The sequence below is a fragment of the Stenella coeruleoalba genome (assembly GCF_951394435.1).
Source record: "Stenella coeruleoalba genome assembly, chromosome: 7".
Classification (NCBI taxonomy): domain Eukaryota; kingdom Metazoa; phylum Chordata; class Mammalia; order Artiodactyla; family Delphinidae; genus Stenella; species Stenella coeruleoalba.
The window spans coordinates 119181873-119205007 of record NC_137153.1 but is presented as its reverse complement, the minus strand read 5'-3'; the positions used below and the strand labels follow the sequence as shown (position 1 = coordinate 119205007).

At 42.5% G+C, this 23135-nt stretch overlaps 1 protein-coding gene across 2 annotated transcripts in view; it reads left to right on the top strand.

Moving 5' to 3' along the window:
* Positions 1-23135, top strand: part of TSC1 (TSC complex subunit 1) — a 48901-nt gene that overhangs the window by 4740 nt on the left and 21026 nt on the right. The window contains exons 2-8 of one of the 2 annotated variants that reach the window (XM_079925574.1): positions 4541-4603; positions 11875-12060; positions 13512-13615; positions 14718-14870; positions 16808-16952; positions 18483-18637; positions 19022-19095. In XM_079925574.1, the coding sequence (XP_079781700.1) occupies positions 11955-12060; positions 13512-13615; positions 14718-14870; positions 16808-16952; positions 18483-18637; positions 19022-19095 (737 nt within the window). In that variant the 5' untranslated portion in view covers positions 4541-4603; positions 11875-11954. The remainder of the gene's footprint in view (positions 1-4540; positions 4604-11874; positions 12061-13511; positions 13616-14717; positions 14871-16807; positions 16953-18482; positions 18638-19021; positions 19096-23135) is intronic. The other variant, XM_079925575.1, reaches the window with a different exon arrangement.

Genomic DNA, 23135 nt, shown 5'->3' with positions numbered 1-23135 from the left:
TCCCCAGGGTTTATGCACTGTTTTTTTCCTTTAGAACCTCAAAAGTGTATATAAAATAGATATAAAATATATATTTTTAATATTTCTTGCCTTCATCCTTCTTCCTAGACTAGTGGTTCTCAACCTCTTGTGGGCATCAGAATCGCCAGGAAGACCCACTCCTAGATTCAGAGGTCTCTGGCCACCAAGGCTCAAGGCCCAAGAATTTGCATTTCTAGCAAATCCCCAGGTGACGCTGATGTTGCTGGTGTGAGGACCACATTTGAGAACCACATGTGTTAGTCCTAGACTATCAAACCCTGTGCCTTTATTCCCTAGGATATTTCTGTTTTAGTCTTGTGAACTTGAAACCTAAAGAAATCTTAACAGTTTCCCTCAGATTTCTTTCTTTTTTTTTTTTTTTCAGTACGTGAGCCTCTCACTGTTGTGGCCTCTCCCGTTGCGGAGCACAGGCTCTGGACATGCAGGCTCAGCGGCCATGGCTCACGGGCCCAGCCCTCCACGGCACGTGGGATCTTCCCAGACCGGGGCACAAACCCGCGTCCCCTGCATCAGCAGGCGGACTCTCAACCACTGCGCCACCAGGGAAGCCCCTCTCAGATTTCTTTTAAGGGAAGCTCTGTTTTTGAAACATACATGATATTTGGTTTATTTTCTTGGTAAATAATTTTGTTCATGCTAATAGAAAGTTAAAACATAAGAAACATTATTTATAGAAGAGCTACACCTTACCAAAATCAAGCTCTGTCCCTGCAGGCAAGTTACTAGAGGATTTACCTCTGAAATAGGGTAGGTATACGCTTCAGCGAATTGTCCTTCCAGGTCCCTCATGGCAAAAGTTCTGAGTGGAGAATCTGGAGCTCCCCTGCCCCTGTTTATACAACCTTGAGAGAGACCACAACTGCTGAGACCATGTAAATCACACGTGACTACACAGTTTGGCAGGTTTTGCTACCAGCTGTTTTACTTTCACACACTGAGTGGTATTTCCTACCCCTTTCTTTCCTTCTGTGCATTGGTAGGAAGAGTGAATTGGAGCTTGTAGCTTACCTTTTTTGGATGCATTTGTGCTGAAGGCAACTTTATTCACTTGATAGAATATTACTCTAAGAAATCACCTGAGCGTTGCTGAGCCAAACATAATTGTGTAGTAGTGTATTATTAATTTTAATAAATTTATTTATTTATTTATTTTTGGCTGTGTTGGGTCTTCGTTGCTGTGCGTGGGCTTTCTCTAGTTGCTGCGAGCGGGGCTACTCTTCGTTGTGGTGCATGGTCTTCTCATTGTGGTGGCTTCTCTTGTTGCAGAGCATGGGCTCTAGGCGTGTGGGCTTCAGTAGTTGTGGCACGTCGGCTCAGCAGTTGTGGCACACGGGCTTAGTTGCTCCACGGCATGTGGGATCTTCCCCATGTCCCCTGCGTTGGAAGGCGGATTCTTAACCACTGTGCCACGAGGGAAGCCCAGTAGTGTGTTATTGACATATTATTATTATCTGTATTATCTGTGTAATGTTTCTGTTCTACTTATACTGTACTTGATAATGAAATAGTCTATCTATGCCTGAACCTGTATCTGAATTGTCTTTGAACTTTTCTAGATAAAAACCTCAGTACAGAAAACAAGTTACAGTGAAGAGACATCTGCTTTCGTTTATACCTGTAGTTGTGTTTTTACATCACAGAAAAGTTGCACAAAATTATCTAGGCGATGTGATATGCAGTTACATATTTTATGTGATTTGGGGTTCTGAGGAGTTCTAGGGGATAGAAGGCCACACACAACACTGATTTTCCAAAAGTCTGAATATTCAGCGGATATTTTCAGGTAAAATACTTCGTGAAGGCATTTAGGTACCTGCCAATAGTATTTCATAAAGGTATATTACAGCTCTCAGGTCTCTCATGCCTCGTAATGCATCTTGCCTAGGGCAGAGATGTGTGAAAAACTGTGTACAAGTCCTGCTAATGACATCTCTACATGGCTGTTGAGCTGGAGTTTGTGTGCACCCCACATATACACACCATCGCTCTGTAGACACCTACAGAATGAAATGAAGGTGAAATGTGAAAACAAGTTGACCTATATTCCTTCTGCTTAATCTCAAAACGCTAAAGCACAGAGCTGTCATCTTCCCCAAACCTACCCTTTATTTCTATTCAAAAAGACTTGTAGAAGTGCAATTACAGTGTTGCTTTCTGATGAGAATACAACTTTTGGGTCCAAGAGGAGGAGTCCGGATCTGAGGGCATGTTTCTTTTTTAATTTGGCTTTCGAAGATAAGAACATGGATTGGCCCTGTTATGCTCTGACAGGTGTTTCCATCCGTACCCCTCAAGGGTACACATTTTTGAAGAGGGTCTTCTCCGTTCCTCACTTCTGATCAGGAAGTTCACAGGTTGCATGATTTTACCTAGTAGTACCTCCATAGGGCAGGATTTAAATATAAATGAATAAGTAAACACTTAAAATATAAATAATGCCAGGTAGCCCCTGACTGGCCAACATTTATCACCATTACCATTTTTTAGCATAGCAATAAAGAAGGTAAGAAGTCTTAATGTCGAGCATTGGACAAAAACCATTCTGATTTCCTATGCCAGTTCCTTTATATAGGACAGTGATCCTGGCTAGGCAGCTATAAGATCTCATCTTGTATACATCCTAATTTTACCCTTGCCTTAGATATTCCTTTTCAGGTAAAAGATCCAACTGGGATTAATTGCAAGAGGAAGTCTACATGACTCAGTGGAGTAACAGCTGAAGTTAAGATTCTAAAGATCAGAGGCTCCAGTGTTTTAATTCTAGCTCTTTTGGTTGAGTGACTGTGGCTGGGCAAGCACCCCCTGTGTGAATGGTTTCGTTGGCCTTTTTGGAAAGCCAGCCCGCCTTCCAGCTCTGCACACACTTGCAGTATGCCACTGAGGACCACAGTTAACGGCGTTAGTGCCTAGAATGTGTTCTACAGGGAAGTATAATTACCGCGTCATCTGGAGCAAGAGGTTTTAATTGTTAGAGAGCTCCTCAACACACTAGTTCAACTTTGACCAGGACTGTATGTGGAACGTCTCGTTTCCTACCTCTTCCGTGTTCAGTGTAATTAGGCATATATAGTGTATGAGGTTCAGCTTTTCATATCTGTATTCAACCCTGGAATGGCTACCAAAGAAGCTGATGAAATCTTTGTTGACTTGAACGGGGTATATTTGCCCCTTGTGTGCCAGATGCTGCAATAGGCCCTGGGTCCCTGTCCCCATGGAGCTTACAATCTAGTGATCAGGCTGTACCTAAACGTAGTTTGAAGGGCCCACATTTTAAAAGCAAACTGGAATGTATTTACATATACTCATATTTAACAAGGATATTTAATATGAGGTAATTTAGGTAGAAAGCAGGGCAAAAAGGGAAAGAAAATAGGGAGAAATGATAGCTGTTCTCAAATATTTTATGCTTGTCATGTAGAAGGATTAGATTAAGGTTGTGTGGTTTCAAAGGCAGAATTCAACTTTGTACATTTATTTAAGAAATATTTTAACTCCTAATCGTTCAGTGAACAAGTCCCAGGCACTGTGGCAGCTGCAAGAGGCACAGTACTGGAGAGGCCCCTGTCTCTCCCTGGCTGGAACTGCTGTTCTGGTGAGGGGGACATATTCAGTGACTAATTACACTTGCTTAGTCGGTTGTGGTCCGTGACACCAAGAAATACAGGCTGCTGAGAGTATGTGATGGGGCCTGACCTGGTCTGGTCCTGAGTGGAGGGAAGTGAAAGCTTCTCTGATGAAGCGCATGTTTAAGCTGAGGTTTTTCAGGGTGAAGACTGAGCTTGGGAGGGGGCAGAGGTAGAGTCTCTTGGGCACAGGGACAACATGTACCTGGTCCTGAAGTGGGGACATGTGTGGCTTGGCTGAGAGACTGTGTGGCTAGTGGGGCAGGGCCGTGGGGAGGGAGGGGGCGTGGTGGGTTTGAAGTGATGCAGACCCACCAAGCGCTTCGTGCCTGGCGCTGCTCTTCCTCTTGGGCTCCTCGGGTGGTTTCTCTGTGCCACGTACCGTGCCGAGGGCTATGGGCGTTCCTCTCCTGGATTAGTGAGGTAGACGCCACCGTTCTTCTCACTGTACAGTGACGTAATTTAAGGTTGGACATTAGAGACATAAGATAAATCACCCAAAGTTACACCGCTACTCAGTGGCAGAGCTTGGATTTCAACTCGGAGCTCTAATTCTGGAGCCCATCCTGCCCATGCATTTCCTGCCCATTCGTTTATAGCTCTAATAAAGACAGTTAACAAAAGGCAGAGTTTACAAGTTCAGCACAATATAAAGAATTTTCCAGCAACCAACTGTTCAGAAATGTAGACGGGGAGAGGCATGTGCACCCAGTGATTATAAGTGTTCATTCCAGCGGAAACCGGATGGCCACCTGTCAGGGATGTGCAGTAGGAAAGAGGTGGAAGCCAGTGAATCCTGAACTTCCTCTGATTGCTTCTGGGATCTCACTTCATTGTGAGATTGATATTGACAGATGCGTGTTTCTTCTCTTCAGTGACCATGAAAGACACCAGGTTGACAGCACTGGAAACTGAAGTACCAATTGTCCCCAGAACAGGTAAGGTGCAAACTCAATCCAGTGGTTGGGAGAAGGTGGAAGAGAATCATTTATCCTGTCTGTGGTTGTACTGGGGCAAAGATATTTCTTTGCATTCAGGATTAACGTTGATGGTTTTAGCTACTTGCCAGGAACTAGACCTTCTGTGTCGTGAAGTAATTAGTCAAATTACCGGTAATTTTTTAACTGCTTATTCAGTGCCAGGCATGGTGTTAAGTGCATTCTGTGGTTATTTATTTTGTTCTTCACAGCCACACTTTTGGTGTATCTCCGTTTTACAGATGAGGAGTTGGGCTCTGAAATGTTACGTAATTTTCCTAAGGTTGTATAGTTAGTACCCGGTGTACCTGCGACTCAAATCAGTTCAATCTAGCAGCAGAATTTGGTTCTAACGCCTAGATAAAATTGAAGCCTGTGTGTCTGAGCAAGTCATTTAACTAGAACAGAGGTTCTCAACCCTGGCTGTGCCTTAACAATCCACACAGGCGTATAAAACAAGCCAGACGTCCTGTCTGGACCCCACCCCTTAACCTGCTCAGGATCGTGTGGACTCTCCAGGTGATTCTAATGTACGTTCTGGGCTGAGGACCCCTGAGCTAAGGAATTAGCATTTACATTGTAATGTGGCTTTATTTATTAATTGTCTTAATTAGTTTTTTGGGGATGAGTTGCATGCTATCGTGTTTTCTGGGAATTGGAGGATTCTCAGAGCCCTGGAATATATCCTTCCTAAATATTGAGACTTTGGCATTTCTGTGGATACTAGTGTAGTCTGAGTGACCTGACTGATCCCTGAGCTCTAATTTTGAGTTTACTGGCAGGAGTGTGCAGTGCAACAGCTTTCCGTGTCTGCAGGAAGGGTGTAGGGGAGGTAGGGAAGTGTTTGGTCTGCTGTCTTTATACACAGATGGCTAATGGGATTCATTTAATGCCTCACTGGTTGCTATTTGCTGTGTTCTGTCACTGTCTTCCTCACCTTACCTCCTAGGAATTGTGAAATAAGGTGGAGATTTTTGCCTTAAAGATTGGTGTCTGTTCACAAACAGGGACTTAATACAGATTGTAGACTGTCTAACAAGAAGGTGGAAGTATTGTTCCCTCACGAGTAGGGGAAGCTTTCTAAGTTTAACTTTTTACTTTAAAATATTTTATGTGTACTTCACCCTGTCCTTTGTCGGAAATCCACTGCATATGAATTTGAACCCAGTGTCAGATGGTCATGATCAAATCATTGAGACCCAAGCTGAACATCACACATCACAAATCTCAGATTTTTTTTAAAATTTTTATTCATTTATTTATTTATTTTTTGGCTGCATTAAGTCTTTGTTGCTGCGCACAGGCTCTCTCTAGTTGTGGCAAGCAGGGGCTTCTTCATTGTGGCGTGCAGGCTTCTCACTGCGGTGGCTTCTCTTGTTGCAGAGCATGGGCTCTAGGCGCACGGGCTTCAGTAGTTGTGGCGCACGGGCTTAGTTGCTCCACGGCATGTGGGATCGTCCTGGACCAGGGATTGAACCCGTGTCCCCTGCATTGGCAGGCGGATTCTTAACCACTGCACCACCAGGGAAGTCCCACAAATCTCAGATTTTATTAAACATTTTTCAGTATTGCATTTGTATTCCGTTTTAGTAGTCAGATTGTTAAAATTTGAAATTTTAGCAAATTGGTCAGCTGTGTCAGCCGCTAGATTGCTCCTGGGTTAACACGTGTTTGATACCGGAAGGACATTTGTCTTCAGCTGCCACGTTTAGTTCCATCACTAACGTTTTTAGACAAAGCAGAATGTAATTCGGGAGAGTTTCTGGTAAATTGTTTTCTGGAAGGAACCTGTACCTGGGATTCATAGCTTGGGCAAGCCTCGAGGATCCTTCATCTTCAGCTACTAAAAATCGTTGACAATCTATACCAGTCTTTTTTTTTTTTTTTTTTTTTTTGTGGTATGTGGGCCTCTCACTGTTGTGGCCTCTCCTGTTGCAGAGCACAGGCTCCGGACGCGCAGGCTCAGCGGCCATGGCTCACGGGCCCAGCCGCTCTGCGGCATGTGGGATCTTCCCGGACCGGGGCATGAACCCGTGTCCCCTGCATCGGCAGGCGGACACTTAACCACTGCGCCACCAGGGAAGCCCTATACCAATCATTTTGAAAAGCTTTTTGATTAAATTTTTAGCCTCCGTATACACACAACTACAAGAAATTGTCTTCTTAAAACAGTTTTGTAAAGTCTGTTTTGAAATTTTATTAGTGAGTACAAAATGTGTTTGAGTATTTCATTTTTTCTTAACATTGTTTTCTTCATACTCTATATATTCTTTGGTTTTTTTTTTTTTTTTGCGGTACGCGGGCCTCTCCCGTTGCGGAGCACAGGCTCCGGACGCGCAGACTCAGCGGCCATGGCTCACGGGTCCAGCTGCTCCGCGGCATGTGGGATCTTCCCGGACCAGGGCACGAACCCGTGTCCCCTGCATTGGCAGGCGGACTCTCAACCACTGCGCCACCTGGGAAGCCCCTCTATATATTCTTTATGTTTGGCTTGAAGATGATTTATCATGGATATTGTTGACTGTGATTTTGGGGTTTTTTTCATGTCATAAAATTGACGTGACAGGTTGGCATTTTATTTTTAATTCACCCTCACAAGATGTGAGGTATTCCCAAATATGACTTTTTCTTGAAAGACTACAAATCAGGACTACAAATTAGGTGAAGTTCTTAAAGATTATTCTGTTCGTAATAAATGTTATAAAACAATTCTATAAAAGTTAGAATTAAAATATAGTTTAATTTCTGTTATTTAACCATGTGTTACTAAAATTTTTATAAACATTTGGCTCAAAGAATAATTACTGTTATTTGTAAAGCTATCTAGCGAATCTACCTTCTTAATACTCATAATATTAGTTAATATATTTAACTGTTTGAAAGTCCTTAATTGTTTTTGAACATAAAAATCACATCGTTAACTGAAGCTTTTATTTTTGTAATAATAAATGTATAAATAAGTATTGTATTGACAGAATTTCAACTTAATAAAACACAAAACTTAGATGTTACATCTAGAATGTTTTTACCTTTATTCAGATATTAATAGTACTTCTGTACGCATGCCTTGTCCGCAATACTGACATCATGTGGATTAGGTATGATGGTAACATTAACATACAGTTGTTGGTCACACATACACAGTCAGAGATGCCAGAAATGCTGCAGAAGTGGGCGATTGTTCAGCTTGCAGTCCTAAAGACCAAGGCCGCAGCCAGGTTTTGGCCAAGTATAGAGACTAAAATCGAACTTTGGTAAATCTCTATTTTCCAACCATAAATCTCAAATCTGGTTACCAGTGTAGAGTTTCAGTTTGGTTTATTCAAAGGTGGTGACTAAGGACCCCGCTGTTGCTTTAGATTGGGTGGTCGGGGAGGCCTCTCAGAGATGGTGTGACATTTTGAGCAGAGACTTGAAACAGCCACACGAGGATCTGGGAGAAGAGCAACAGCAAGTGCAGAGGCCTGAGCAAGAAGCTGTTTTCCTGAGTTTCAGGAGCCTGAGACTAGAGCAGAGAGACGAGGGGGTGGAGTGCTGTGAAACGGAGGCAGAGGGAGTGGGGACTTCACAACTGGCCCAATCTGGTGGAACCTTGCAGCCCCTTGGGAGCTGGCGCTTATTAGCTCCATGGGAAGCCACTGGATGATTTTAAACAGGGGAGTGAAAGATTCTGATTTCCCTATTTCAGAGTCTTTTGTGGTTGTTTGGTGGCAGATAAGTTGTAGGGCGAGGGTAGTGAGGGAGCCTGCTGCTCCCTTGTCTCCAAGGGGGGATGATGGGGGCTTGGGCTGGGGTGACAACAAAAGGGATAAGTCAGTGGGTTTGCCAGCGGATTAGATGTGAGGGTACGAGTGGTGGAAGAGCACGGATGTCACCTAGACGTTTGCTAGAGACTGACGACCATGCCTTTTACTGAAGTCCAGGAGACTATCAGAGTGACAGGTCTTGGGGTGGGGGCGGGGCGGGCGTTGGAAGTCATGGCTCCCTAATGTAAATAGCATCATCGATAGCGCGGTACTGTGGCTTGTGGGCGCCAAAGATAATTTTTTTTTTTTTTTTTTTGCGGTACGCGGGCCTCTCACTGTTGTGGCCTCTCCCACTGCGGAGCACAGGCTCTGGACGCACAGGCTCAGCGACCATGGCTCACGGGCCCAGCCGCTCCGCGGCACGTGGGATCTTCCCGGACCGGGGCATGAACCGGTGTCCCCTGCATCGGCAGGCGGACTCCCAACCACTGCGCCACCAGGGAAGCCCCAAAGATAATGGAATGTGGCTTTGGCGTGTAGGATACAGAAATGTATTAACTAAATATTGACTTTTGGCTTCTCCTGTCTATTTTCTATACTTGGTTACTTCCAAGATGGAAGAGAGACTTTCATGGCTGAAGTGGATGCTTCATGTGCCTGTGGTGCTAACCTCTCAGGGACTTTCCCCTTATCTTCTCTAGGCTGTAAAGTGTGTTTAACATGTGTGCACCCATTCCCACCACATCCAGGTGAAGCTGGTCCCTTCCCTCCTTTGTGTACTCACTAAATCATGTCCATTTCCTGCTCGTGTACATATAGTTCTTCATTGCACTTGCTAAGTCTGTCTTTCCTACTTAGCATCCTGCACTCAGTCCCTCGAAATATTTGAATAAGTTTAAAAGGGGAGATATTCCAATCATGGAACTAATTCCAAAAGCTTATGCTTGAACTCCCGTGAGGGCTTTTTAGAATGTCAAAAATCCTTGAACTTGAGGCACTTAAATGAAGAATCCCACACAAAGCCCATGATTTATATTTTTTCTGAGGTTTAAACAATATGGTTAAAAGGTAGAATTTTAGAACTAGAGAGAAGAGCAACAAAAGCTTGTTGCCAAAAATAGATACTAATGTATGTTAGAATAAAACCTTATTTTTGCTTTCTGTAAAGCATCTGGAAAGAGTAGGCTCCAGAAATCAGACTTTTATACCTAAATTACATTTACAATCTGAAAAACAAGCTAGGTGACCCATGACGGTCAGCCCTGAGTATCGCCAAGGTGACTGGATGGGCGCCATCTTTGTTTAGATTTGAGCTCATGGCGCTCTGCTCTGGGCTGCCTGCATTTGGAGGGACAGCTCTGACATTACTGTCTTCTGAATATACAGAAGACAAACGTGGAGTCTCACTAGCCTGAGACTGGGTAAGTAGCAGTTTTATTGGAACAAAACGAAACTTAGGGACAAATTACTTTTAAGCCTGAGAATCATTTGTGATTTACCTGAAGTAGAAATGAATGTGGAGGCTAGCTAGATAAATGTGCTATTCCAGTCGTCTTGAAAGTGGTGGCCCGAAGATTTTTACCAGTATTCTTTCTGATAATATGTGAGTACTACTCAGTGAGTGTTTATCTGTGCCGGGTGCTGTGCTAACTGTGTGATACACGTTGTGTCATTTAATCCTCTTGGTGAACAATAAACCCTGACAGGTTGGTATTATCTTCACTTGTAAATTTAATTTAATCCATCTCACAATAAGGTGAAATTTTATTGTTTTCAGCTTTGAACTTTTACAATAAAATCTTACCAGTTATGGTCTCACATTTCTGAGTCCTTTGAAATTGACTTCCTTTATGATTTACCTGTAAGATTTATATTTATGTAAATATAAATTTGTATTATATTCCTACATCATACTTTCTACATCAGGATTTTCTATCAAAAATACATTTATACATTTTAATTGATTTTTCTGGCTAATGAATTTCTGATTCACCAAGAGCAAAATCAGTGAATATCACCAGGTTGTAATTGAACCAGAGCATAGATGATAGTAAGTTAATACTCGCCAGTTTCAGGGGTCATTGCTACTTTACATTTGGCATCCTTGTAGGAGCTTAACTCTTTAGTGGAGTTTTTCCTTAGCGTGGTGTTTCTCAAATGCGGCTTATTTACCACCCATATAAGAATTATTCTGGGGTGTTTATTAAAATGCATATTCCTAAGCCCACAATCCAGTTCTGGAATGGGCCCAGAAGTTAGATCCGAGGTGGTTTTGATACACACTGAAGCCTGAGAACTGCTACTTTAGCTTACCCAAGACAAGCAAATAGAAAATAAGAATATATTCTGATGTGACTGCAAGTGATGTATACAGTTGTTGGCCTGGGAGCTGAGGCATCTAAGTTCTGCTTTACTATGTGACCTTGGCAAAATTATTTATCCTTTTTGAGTATCCATATTCTCATCTGTAAAATAAGGATAATATCTGCTTACCTCACAGTTGCTGTGAGGATCAAAACCACAAGTTAGTTTAATGTCACATTTATGGGCTTAGTGCTTTGAGTGAAGCAGATTTCGGCTCAAATTTCAGTTCTCCCTGGCTTTGCCTCCTGCTAGCTTTCTGACCGTAAGCAAATGGGGTTGATCTTTGTTCCTCTCCCTGTAAAATGGGGACAAAAGAGCCAGTCATACTGTAGTTATATAAGGAGTGTATTTGATGATGTTTGTGAAAGGTGTGCAGTGCCTGTCTGATAAATGGTAGCTGTCTTTACTTGGTTTTGAAAATATAGCTTTAGGGACCATAGTGGGGAGAAATGAATAATTGTGAATGTGTATAGTGACACTGGAGAATGAGCTGCTTTTTCTCTATAGAGATAAGGTACTGATCCACTGCCATAAAGGACTGAGTTTTTGAAGGTGCAGGCTTCCCCCGTTCATGCCTACTTCCCTGTACCCAGCAGCATTTGAGTGTGTGGTAGATGTCTGGGGTGAGGCGCGCACACTAAAAATAGAGGAACCATCCCTGGTTCAAATGAGGTTTATGCACTTGTGACCTAACTGGCCGTACTAACTTCTAGACTCTGATGGGGTTGTCAAGAAGAAGATAGCATGCTTTCAGTTCTTTTTCTGAAAATAGTTCATCTACTCTTTAGATCACTGATTTGAAACATAAACATAGTCTTAGCCAAAACCCAAGGTAGACTTAGAGTAGGAATAAAACTTAGATTTAGTCCCATCATTAAGTTGCTGTGATGATTCCAACTGGTATTGTTTTTATTTTTAGGTTTCTCTCTGTTGCATTCCCTAGAACTCCTCTTCATAAATTTGTCAAGGACAGAATTATTTACACGCCCTAGCTTCTTTTATCAGCAAAGTTCTGGACAAACTTTTCACTGTTTCGAATATATGCTCAGTTTGTCTGGCAGGTAGTTTTTTGTGGGGAAAAATGGGGCCATTTTGTTACACCATTCCTCTTCTTCTTTTCAGTCTGGTAGTGGCACCAATGAAGAGCCTTCAAAGTCTTTAACACACATCCTGGACCCAGCACAGCGCATTCGTGTAAGATAATGGCCCAACAAGCAAATATTGGGGAGCTCCTCTCCATGTTGGATTCCCCCATGCTGAGTGTGCGTGATGATGTAACAGCTGTCTTTAAAGAGAACCTCAATTCTGGTAAGCAGAATCGTACCCTGGTTAGCTTATCTGCTAATCAGACAAGATTGACCTAGAGATGACTAGAATCCTACTGATAAATTTTGGTTTTCATCTTCTAAAGAGAGTCTTTAAAACCACCAAGGAAAAGCATACATCGGTGGATTCATTCTACATTCTACATGTGTTTCAAGCTTTTAGTTATGGAAATACTCAAATATACACACAAACATAGAAGTAAGAGTCACATAATGAACTCCATATACCCAGCCTTTCCTGTTTCATCTTACCTCCCTGACTTCCCCCCACCCAGGTATTTTAAAGCAAATCCCAGGTATATCATTTCTTCTGTAAATCACATGTAATTTTTAATATGAAACATGCTTAACCTGTCTTTTTATCAGAGAAATATAAATTTAAGCAGTACCCTTTCCTCCTTACCGGGCTGGCAGGAATCAAATATTGGTCATAGAAATGGGCACTGTTAGCAGGCGAATACATGGGTACTCTGCCCTTTTGGAGTATCTGTCATCAACGTAAAGGCGTGTGCCATTTGGCTTACAGACTTACAAGAATCTGTATTTCATTATAGCCTTGAATGAAATGTAGTGGAAACTTGGGAAAACCTAAGTATCCTTCAGCAGGTGAATGGTTAAATTAATTATGTAGAGCCGTGCAGTGGAGAACAAGGAGCTCAGTAAAGAGAATGAAGTAAGTCATAGATGCTGTCATGGAAAGGTGTCTACAACACCTTGCTGAGTGGAAAAAACACACATACACAGACCATGGGTATATGGACATGGGGCCTAGGTGTGTGTGATTGTACAAGTGTGAAAAGTTTTGAAAGGACATGAACCAAACCCAAGGGTGTTTGTCTCTGGAGAGTGGGTTGGGAGGCAGGTGGTGAGGAAGATGTTCACTTGCATGTTATGTACTTTCATATAACTTGAATTGTTAACAATAGACATGAATTCTTTTTGTAATTAAAAAAGCAAGAAAAAAAGAAGATAGGGGACTTCCCTGGTGGTCCAGTGGTTAAGGATCCACCTTCCAGTGCAGGGGACGCGGGTTCGATCCCTGGTTGGGGAACTAAGATCCCACATGCCTCGGGGCAGCTAAGCCTGTGCTCCGCAACTACTGAGCCTGCGCGCCACAACTAGAGAGCCCGTGCGCCACAGTGAAAGGTCCCACATGCCACAACTAAGACCCGATGCAGACAAATACATAAATAAATTAATATTAAAAAAAAAGAAGATAGTATTTCATGTGCTCTTACGGCTATTTAGGCAAATAAACTTGGTATTATCCTATTGTTAAACCTAAATTCATTTAAGGAAGCAGAAATACAACACTTCATATAACTTTGGGTAGCATACAAAGAGACGTTTTCTGGATTTTGTGACAGGCAACTATTTGAGGTAAGTTTAGAATGTTAAAGGGAATTATTATAAACTGCCCTTTTCTTTCTTTAGACCGTGGTCCGATGCTTGTGAACACCTTGGTGGATTATTACCTGGAAACCAATTCTCAGCCTGTATTGCACATCCTGACTACCTTGCAAGAGCCACATGATAAGGTAACTGCTGGAACTGATGGTAGAGATTTGATACATTTTCTATGAGTGGTGTGACAGTGTCTGTGCAGCCCCAGTGCACAGTCTGTCCAGAGCTCACTCCTTCAACTTATGCGTGCCATTGATGATACTGCCCCCAGATTATAACTACATATAAGAACAATTGTCAGGACCTATGTTTCCTGAAAAGTTTTCAAAATACAACATATTCAAGAGGCTTTTAAGGCTCTTTCTGCTTAAAGAAATCCTGTAATCCTAAACTATAATTGTATAGTGACAGTTTGATCCATAAGGTATCCATCTTTAAACCCATGCTCTGAGTAGGATTTTCAGACTTTTAATCAATATGGCAGAATCTGTAAGTGTGGGCAACTAATGGGGCTAATTGACTAGTGCTGTTTCACAGCACCAGGCACTTGGAAGACTCCTTCATGTTTTGTTTTTATTTTTATTGATGGTAAATAGCTAACAAAGCATTGCAATTACAGATTTTGGTACGTCTTGAGTTTGTATGTGTTAGTGATTTACTTTACTGGGATTTGAAGGCCTTGCCATTGTCTGCCTTTTACAGTACATCTTGGGTGTTTTTTTTTTTTTTTTAACTCTGGGCCGAATTTTAACTTCTACTACTACCTGATTTATATCTGGGGCCAAATCCATGTAGGCTGGGCTATGGGAGCAATAAGTAACTGCTTCCAGCAGGATCCCGTGAAGCTTCAACAACCTACCACAGGCTTATTATAACATTGGTTATTATAAGAAGTGGCCTATATGTATTACAGAAAGAGGGCCTATGAAAGAGTCTCCCCCCGGCTTATAGACCTGTATTGTGGGATCCTCTTTCAGAAGTTGCAAACTGGCTTCCCTCTCTCAGGCCAAATGCAACAGTGTGTTGTTTGCTAGCATGGTTTTAAAAAATCTTGAATTTGATCTCTACCTGCATGAGCCTTTCTTTACATCAAAGGGAAGACTTGAGAGACTGGGCTGTATCACTGCTGCCTCTCTTTGTGTGAACTTCATACATTCATATGTGCGTTTCCCTTGGTTCCCTTGATTTTTCCCAGCTTTACTGAGATATATTTCTCTTGTTCTTGTGCATTTTCAGCACCTCTTGGACAAAATGAATGAATACGTGGGCAAAGCCGCCTCTCGGTTATCCACCCTCTCGTTACTGGGCCACGTTGTGAGGCTGCAGCCGTCTTGGAAGCATAAGCTCTCTCAAGCACCTCTTTTGCCTTCTTTACTAAAATGTCTCAAGGTACAGTGTTTGTAAGGATTTGAACGAAATAGCTTTGTGAATATAATTTCTGAAATTCTGAGTACCTTAAAGCAAGCAAGCTAGATTTTAACTTTGAGAGTTTGAAAACTTCTGGACATTTGGTTTTTCTCGAATGTAACGTAGTCCAAAATTGGTACTTAGTAAGCTCTCAGTGCATCTCTGTGACTATTGCAATATGTTTGGTCCAAGCAAATGTGGTAACATTTCGGTCAGATTGGTTGACATTATGCTGTTGCAGCCCTTTTTGATTTCATCGTTGTCTAGCCTTTCCTCTGTTGAAAACATACTGGTTTGTCTTGAGGGAACCCCCATTTCTAAGTTCTCTTTTGGCTAATAGAAAAATGGCTGAAAGGCTCTTCCAGCTATTTAGGAGCATGTTCTGGTTGCAGCTGAGTTGCATTCTACGTTTTTGCACTAACCGTAGTGTGTTTTTCTACAGAGGGAGTCAAAACCTAAGTAGAACTTTGTGCTTTTAGTTTTGACCGTGGCTTGCTGAAATACTCAGCGTTATTTGCTTAGTCTGTTTTAGTTCCTGGACTTGTTTCCTATCTATAAAATAAGGAAATGTGGTTAATATGAACTACCTGTACCTCACAGAGATACGACATGAAAATATCCAGTAGTGTTTGTGCCAGAATGGCAGTGCCTTTGGAGTCATCTGACACAGCACGATGCAAATTGATTTTGTCTCTGCCAACAAGGGTAACTGTTTTAATCTCCCTAGAGGTGGATCTCAAGGAGTCATATTGGTAGGGTATCATAAAAATGTGCATTTAATGTTAAGGAAAAGCAGGAACAATTTTAACAATTTTTTTAAGTGAATGGATCGACGAGAATATAATCCTATTTTGAGGCACACTGTTTAGTTCAGATTGCAAAATACTTATCTTTTCCAAAAAGATAAACCTTGAAAATTACTTACGGACTGTTATTCAAACCTTCAGTAAGAATGTTTTGTTAACCAAAATTAGGGTTAGTCCTTTTTATCCAAACTCATTATAGATTCTTGATTCTCCTACCAGTATTGTATGTTCTTCCTACTAGATATCCGCCACAACAAATGGCTTGGTGCTCGCTGTAAAAGCCAAATATATTTAAAACTTTATTTCCAGACTCGTAGATTCCTTTTTTAGTAGGAATAATGAATGTCTCAGCCTGCATGGTAGTCTTTTGATTAATATCTTGTTTCTTCAATCTGAATTCCAGTTACTTGGCAAACATTCATAATTTAATTATGGATCATGTGAGCTGCTGTAGCTAGTCTGAGTTGATTCATTATTCATTGGTTATTAAGTGTCTTCAATTAGTCTAAATTTATATGACTTGATATTTAAACTGTAGACATGGTCAGAGGTCACCATATCTTCTTTTATTTGCTGGTCTCTAAATATTGCTGTGAAGGTGAGCCATTAAGTAGACTTGTTAGTGCTATACTAATTTCTTGTTAAATTATACTTCTGTTGTAATCCTTTGAAAATAGTGAACGACTTGTCAACGTATAAGATTCTTTTTAATTGACTTTTAAAAAGTAAGTATTTTATGATTTGGTTGAATGAACAAGAATAGCAGCGTTCTTTTGTTCTGTTAAAAAGCAACTTCTTGTGCTTCCCTCCAAGGGCTAGAGATAGCATATCCTAAGTCTCTGGGTTTGGGTGTCCCCATGCCCCGCTCAGGCCCCTACCCCAGATGAGTTTGGTGCGTCAGCGTGGTCCCTGCAGACTTAGCATGGCCGGGCTGGTCCCCAGTGGCTTTTGGTGGCGTCTGTTTCAGTGTTGTGCCCCCACGCTTAGGGGTAGGAGGATGAGTCTGTGCTGGGCGTCTAACCTGTGACCCCTTGGTGTTAGAACCTCCAAGCGTGCGGATTCTAATGCTGCACCTGACAGGTGTTTCCTCTTTCTTGACCGTCCCTCCTGCAGGTGGACACTGACGCCATTGTCCTCACAACAGGGGCCTTAGTGTTGGTAACCGTGCTACCAATGATTCCACAGTCGGGGAAGCAGCACCTTCGTGATTTCTTTGATATTTTTGGCCGTCTTTCGTCATGGTGCCTGAAGAAACCAGGTAAAGATCTCCTTCTTTACCTGTCATGCCCCACCGAGTGAGTGCTTTCATGATTGGTTAACAGGTCATGTGCTGGAAGGGAAGGACTTGTAGCATTCTAAAGCTCAAATGGCTGGTTGTCACCAGCCAGATGAGGAAATACCTCAGGTACGTCCACCAGAGGCACAAATAAGAAGCATGACTGTTGGGACTTCACTGGTGGTCCAGTGGTTAAGACTCCATGCTTCCAGTGCAAGGGGTGCAGGTTCGATCCCTGGTCAGGGAACAAAGATCCCACATGCCGTGTGGCACGGCCAACAAATTAAAAAAAAAAAAAAGAAGCAGCACGACTGTTGAGATACCTTCCTTATATTGTTGGCTTAGAAGGATTAGTTGTCAGAGAAACTGAGTGGTAGGTACAACTTCCTGATTTTCAATAAACTGAAAAACAACTTCAATCTGTGTCATAGCAGTATAGGACTAAGCTTGTGGTACATCTTTGTCTTCCTCTGCTGGTCTATAGTGACAGAACACAAGCTTCAGGTTCAGAGAACTTGTCCATCGTAAATGTGGAAGGAGCAGAGAGAATGCAGCACGTCCTAATTAGTGTTCTAGTTTCCAATACAGTGGGGTTTTGTTTCCATATCGACAGGTAGTACAGCTCTATCAAAATGATTCAGAAGCTATATAAACACGCAAAATTTGGAATCCTTTGGTCATCCCAGCATGAGATATTCATGTTGAAAGAATGAAATGTGTCAGCCCTGGGAAATGGAATACTCTGGCTTCCTGTGCAGGATTAAGTGACAAGCCTGAGGCGCATGTGATGCCGGCTTGTCTCGTAGGCTTTTCCTGGGGATGTCCATTAATTTAGAGGAGCTTTATGTATACTGTGGACTTGGGGTTTTCCATAGGGTCTAGGTAACGCTAGATGAATCAAATTTTCTAATTCTCCCACTCTTAGCTCTTTAAGCTAATTTCTGGGTGGTAGTTTTTCACTCTATAGTTACAAATCTGCATAGCTAAGACTACAAACTGATTTTAAAACATTCTCACACATTCGTTCCACAAATATATGAATGCCTCTCACGCATCGAGCCCAGTGCGAGGCACTAAGGGTACAGAGGTGAGTGAGTCAGTGCTGTTCTCAAGAGACGTGTACTGAGGAGGGCCGTGGAGAAGTGTGATTACAGATTTCAAGGAGTACCGTTGTAAAGGCGGTTCAGTATTATGAGAATGTCTGGGGTCCTATTTTAGGGGTGACTGGAGAGGAGCGCAGAGATTAGATCGGTGTGAGCCTTTATGGGTCACTCTAAGTAGATGGGAGTTTATCCAGAGGCCATGGGGAGCCACTGATGGGTTTCAGACAGGAGTGTCTGGTGTGTTCAGATTTGGATTTTAGAAAACCGCTCTTACTTACTTAACTGTCTTTGGAGCAGGGTAGGAGCACACGTACGCAGAGTCACGCTGGCAGCCCTGTGCTCGTGTCTGTTTCACACACATCAGTCTTGTGTTCAGCTCGGTGACTCCTTTCAATGTTTTCTTTTTCAGGCCACGTAACGGAAATCTATCTCGTCCACCTCCACGCCAGCGTTTACGCTCTCTTCCATCGCCTGTATGGGATGTACCCTTGCAACTTTGTCTCCTTCCTACGTTCTCACTACAGTATGAAGGAGAACCTGGAGACTTTTGAAGAGGTGGTCAAGGTAAGTAGCAAAAACTCATTTATTTGCTACAGAGCAACTGTGTAGATAGGCTGCATTTATAACTTTTGTATTAAATGATAGGGAAATTTGAAAAGAAATTCAGCCTTCTCCCTGTGCTGCCCACTGCCCCCAGCCCTGGTAACCACTGATCTGTTTTTTGCCTTTATAGGACTTGCCTGTCCTGAACATTTCATTTATATGGAATGATATAATATGTGGTCTTTTGTTAATGGCTTCTTTCACTTAACATAATGTTTCGGGATTCATCCATGTTGTGGCATGTATCAGTACTTCATTCCTTTTTATTGTCAAATAATATTTCATTGTGTAGAAATACCATAGAAAGTTAAGCCTTTTATAACTTGTCAACCCAAACTCTTCCAGCCAATGATGGAGCATGTGCGAATTCACCCAGAATTAGTGACTGGATCCAAGGACCATGAACTGGACCCTCGAAGGTATAGAAACTGAACTAGTGACACAGAATTTTATAGGCTCACTTAAGAAATTGAAAATGTGACCTCGGAGGTGTCCCTTCTGAGGTGTTGTTGGGGAAGCATGTTCTTCTGTTTATGGAATCATTCCATAAAAGTCCATATGGACTTTTACAGTAAAATAACTTTGTATGCGTGAGTCTAAAGCGTATTCCTCACAGACAGGGTGGAGGAGGTTGCAGTGCAGGTACCCACGCCGCAGAACCCCGGAAAGGCTCGCAGCTCAGTGTGATTGTGCAAGGCGGGCGCTGAGGTGTGTGGTTGGAACCAAGTGCACTGTGGAGAGTCTGGACGTCGAGTGGCTGGGCTCCCCGGGTCCCTTTCTCTGTCCTGCTTAGCCAAGCGACTGCCATCCTCCACGGGGCTTGGCAGAAGTGCCCAGGTTCCTTCTCTGGGGAAGTGGAGCCTGCAAGGCTCCTGATTTGAGGACGCCAAGCATGATGGAGGGTGGAGCTGAGTCATGACTGGAAAGGGGGGACCAGGGTGAAATCCTACACACTGAGCTGTGAGAGGCTCAGCCCCTCCCCGCCGCTTCTCTCTGGCTGGCTGCCAGCCTCATGCTCCCCAGGCTGGGGATTGAAGCCTTCTGGGGGACAAGGGGTCCACGGGTATTGACATTGGAGGATCTCCCACTGGGAAAGGTGGCTCACGGCATGATCCCCCTTCAGCAAATTTCACTTCTCTACGAGCCCTCCTTCTGCCACACGAACCTCAGGTTAAAGCAACTTGCTGTGAGATATATGTAGAGAAACATAGCAAATGTGTAAGAAAAGTTTAGTAATAACACATGGGTACTTGTGTAGCTACCACTTGGCTGCAAAAAATGGGACATTAACCTCCGCAATTGCAGCCATCTTTCTCCCTGTTCCATGTCTCACCTCAGAGGCACCTACTATTCTTGCTTTTATTTTAATCATTCTCTTTCTTTTCTTTATAGTTTGACCACATGTATCGTTTCATTTTGAAAAGCTAATTAGGAAGCAAAGTCTGGCCTTGGAAAAGGCCGTCTTGTCATCATGAGGTGAAGGTTCCCAGGAGGCGAGAGGAGGAACTGAGTGTCTGAGTCTTGGTTGGGTGTCCCCTTCCTTGAGAGTTTACAGGAGTCCCTTCCAGGGAAGTCGGTGGGCAAAGTCATGAACAAGTCCTGGGAAACATAAGGCTTCCCCTAGTCAGGGCATCTGGCGAGGCCAGATAGTGAGGGCCAGGGGCTGGATGTGCTGCCGAAATATGGCAGAGGGAGGGGACTGCTCTGTTTGTGCTCCTGAACTCACTGTGGCTGCTTCCAGGAATAGGTCAGAGCAGAATCATTCTGTGGGATGAAATGAATGTCCTCAGCTGACCCTGGCAGAGAAGGGAGAGTAGGAACTTCATTAGTGCATAACAAGACAAGCTCAGTACCAACAAGTTATTGTCACCTAGACACTCTGTCCCTCAGTTACAAAGAGGGTATGGTGGCAGCAGAAACCTTAGAGGTGGCCTGCAACACACTTGTCTCTTGGCATGTCTGTTCTGATCTGACCAGGTTGTCTTCTGTGCCTTGTACACAGCTATCATCTTGTTCTCCTGGGGCTTCTCTGTGCCTCTCTCCTGTGCAGGTTCTCCCATTTCCCGTATCTCATGCCTTCTTTTTTCGGTTACTCTTACATTCATGGAATATATCTTCTAGTAGCTTTTAGAGAAAGGATGTCATTTTCTATGTGGGTATAGATTTCTAGATTGGGAGTCATTCTCATTCAGCAATTTGAAGGCATTATTCCATTGCTGCCTTGCCTCCAATGCTGCTATTGAAATCAAAAGACATTTTGATTTCTGATCACCTGTGTTTACTGTCTTCTGGTTGTTCTTGTAATATTCTGAAATTTCCTAGTGATGTCCCTTGATATGAATGTGTTCTCATTGTCCAATCTGGAAGCTCCTATCTTTAAATTCTAGGAAATTTTCTTTAATTATTTGTGCTTGATTTCTTTTCCTTGACTGTCTCTGTCTTTCTTTCTGGAACTCTTAGTATTCTGCTTGGGACTTCCTGGAGCAGTTCTCTGCTTTTCTTTGCTCTCCTCTTCTCTTTAGGAAATATTCCTAAAGATTTCCTTGTCTTTAGCTCTTGATCTTTCTATTATAGTTCCATTTCTGCCACGTTTTCAGTACCTAAGAGCTCTTTTTAGTTCTCTGAATGCTCCTTTTTTATAGTAGCCTGTTTTTATTTCATGGATGGAGTCTCTCATGTCTTTGATAAGATTGATAGGCGTTTTTTTAAGGTTTTCTTTTCCCTACATAATCTGTTTCCTTTAAACTGCTCTTTTGTTATTCTTTTTAAAAATTTGAGGCTTTCTGCAGAGATTGGTTTATATCTGGGTGAGGAGACTAAAAAGCTTTGCTCACAGGGATGGGGCTTGTTCACTTGTAGGTCGATCTGAGCATCTGTTGGAGATGCTGATGTCAGTATTGGTTTCCATTTGAGCTGGTCGGACTTTTTCAGGAAAGGGTCTTCTGATGTCTAATCTGGCCAGGATTTGGCTACTCCTAGAGGGAAGAGGCTGCTTGGTGGGGAGAGGTTAGTAGTCTTGGCATTCAGAATGTACATGCTCACTTAATCCTCTTGTTTGAATAGTACTCGTGCCCTCAGCCATTTCTGGAGTACCTCAGTCCCGATACTCTCTGTTTAACCTCCTCAGAGAATAATCTGGATTTCTGGTGAGAAAAGTGGGAGCGTAGAGTCAGAGTCTCAGGGCTCTAACTGCTCCTCGGTAGATTTTACCCTGTCTTACTGGTTTTAGCTGCCCTCACCTACCTGTCACTCATCTCCAGAAGTACAGGTGTACAGAAGTACTCGACGTATACCAATTCTTTAGCTTTTTAAGGGTTCCTCAGTATAAATCAGGTTGACGTTTAGCTTTGAAACATTGGCAGCTTAGGATTCTGCTTTCGTGGATTCACTGAGTCAGTCACCACTTGCCTATCTGCTTTCTAGTTTCAAAAACATGTGGTGCTGTTCTCTGTTTTCTCATTCTTCTCTTTCTTGTGGGTTTATATTTAAAAGGAAACAAATAAAGGAATCTTTACTCTAGGCTTGGTGGGGTTTGGGGAGAGTCTACAATTGGATGTGTATGTCCAATCTGTGTTAACTCGGAAGCCTCCTGGATCAACTTACAGAGCCTCCTTCACCTTGGATAGATGGGTCATCTGGCCTTTGAAGGAAGTTCTAACACCAAAGATAAGAGACCAATGTAAAGAGAAGAAAAAGGAGCTAGAAACAATGATAATACAGAGAGCAGAAGAAAACATCTACAGTAGCTACAGAGAGGAAGCATTTGTGCATAGATAAAGATCAGGATGCCACAGAAGGGCACAGTCAGAGACTAAAGAAAGCACTGTTGAAAATGAAAAATGATAGCCAAAATAAACATTGCAGTAAAAGAATTGAAAGGTACAGTTGAGAATATCTCAGAAAGCAGAATCAAAGGCTAGAGATGAGTACAATGAAAGAAGAAATTTAAAATAATCAGTCCAGGAAGTCTAGTAAAGAAGTCTTTAAAGGGGAGGAGAAAACTTTGGTGGGGGAAGAAATTGTGAAAGAAATAACAGAAGAAAATTTCCAGTACAAGTAAAAATGATACAAGAAAATACAAGAATTGAAGGACGTGAGTTTCCACATTGAAGGTGCTTATCTAGTTCCCAGCACAGTCAATGAAAAAGAATGCTACTAAGCCTCAATATTGTGAAATTTCAGTACACCAGGGATAAATCTTTCAGAGAGAAAAAACCAAAACTATAAAGATCAGAAATCAGAATGAGGTTAGCTTCTGAAACACCTTCAAAATTGAGAGAAAAAAGGTTATCAGCTTAGAATTCTATACCCAACCAAACTGCCTATCAAGTATGAGACATTTTTAGACATGCAAGGACTCAAATTTACCTCACATGTACCCTTCCTCAGTGAACCACTAGAGCATGTCTTCCACCAAAACGAGAGTAAAATCGAGGAGGACACAGAGTTCACGAAATGG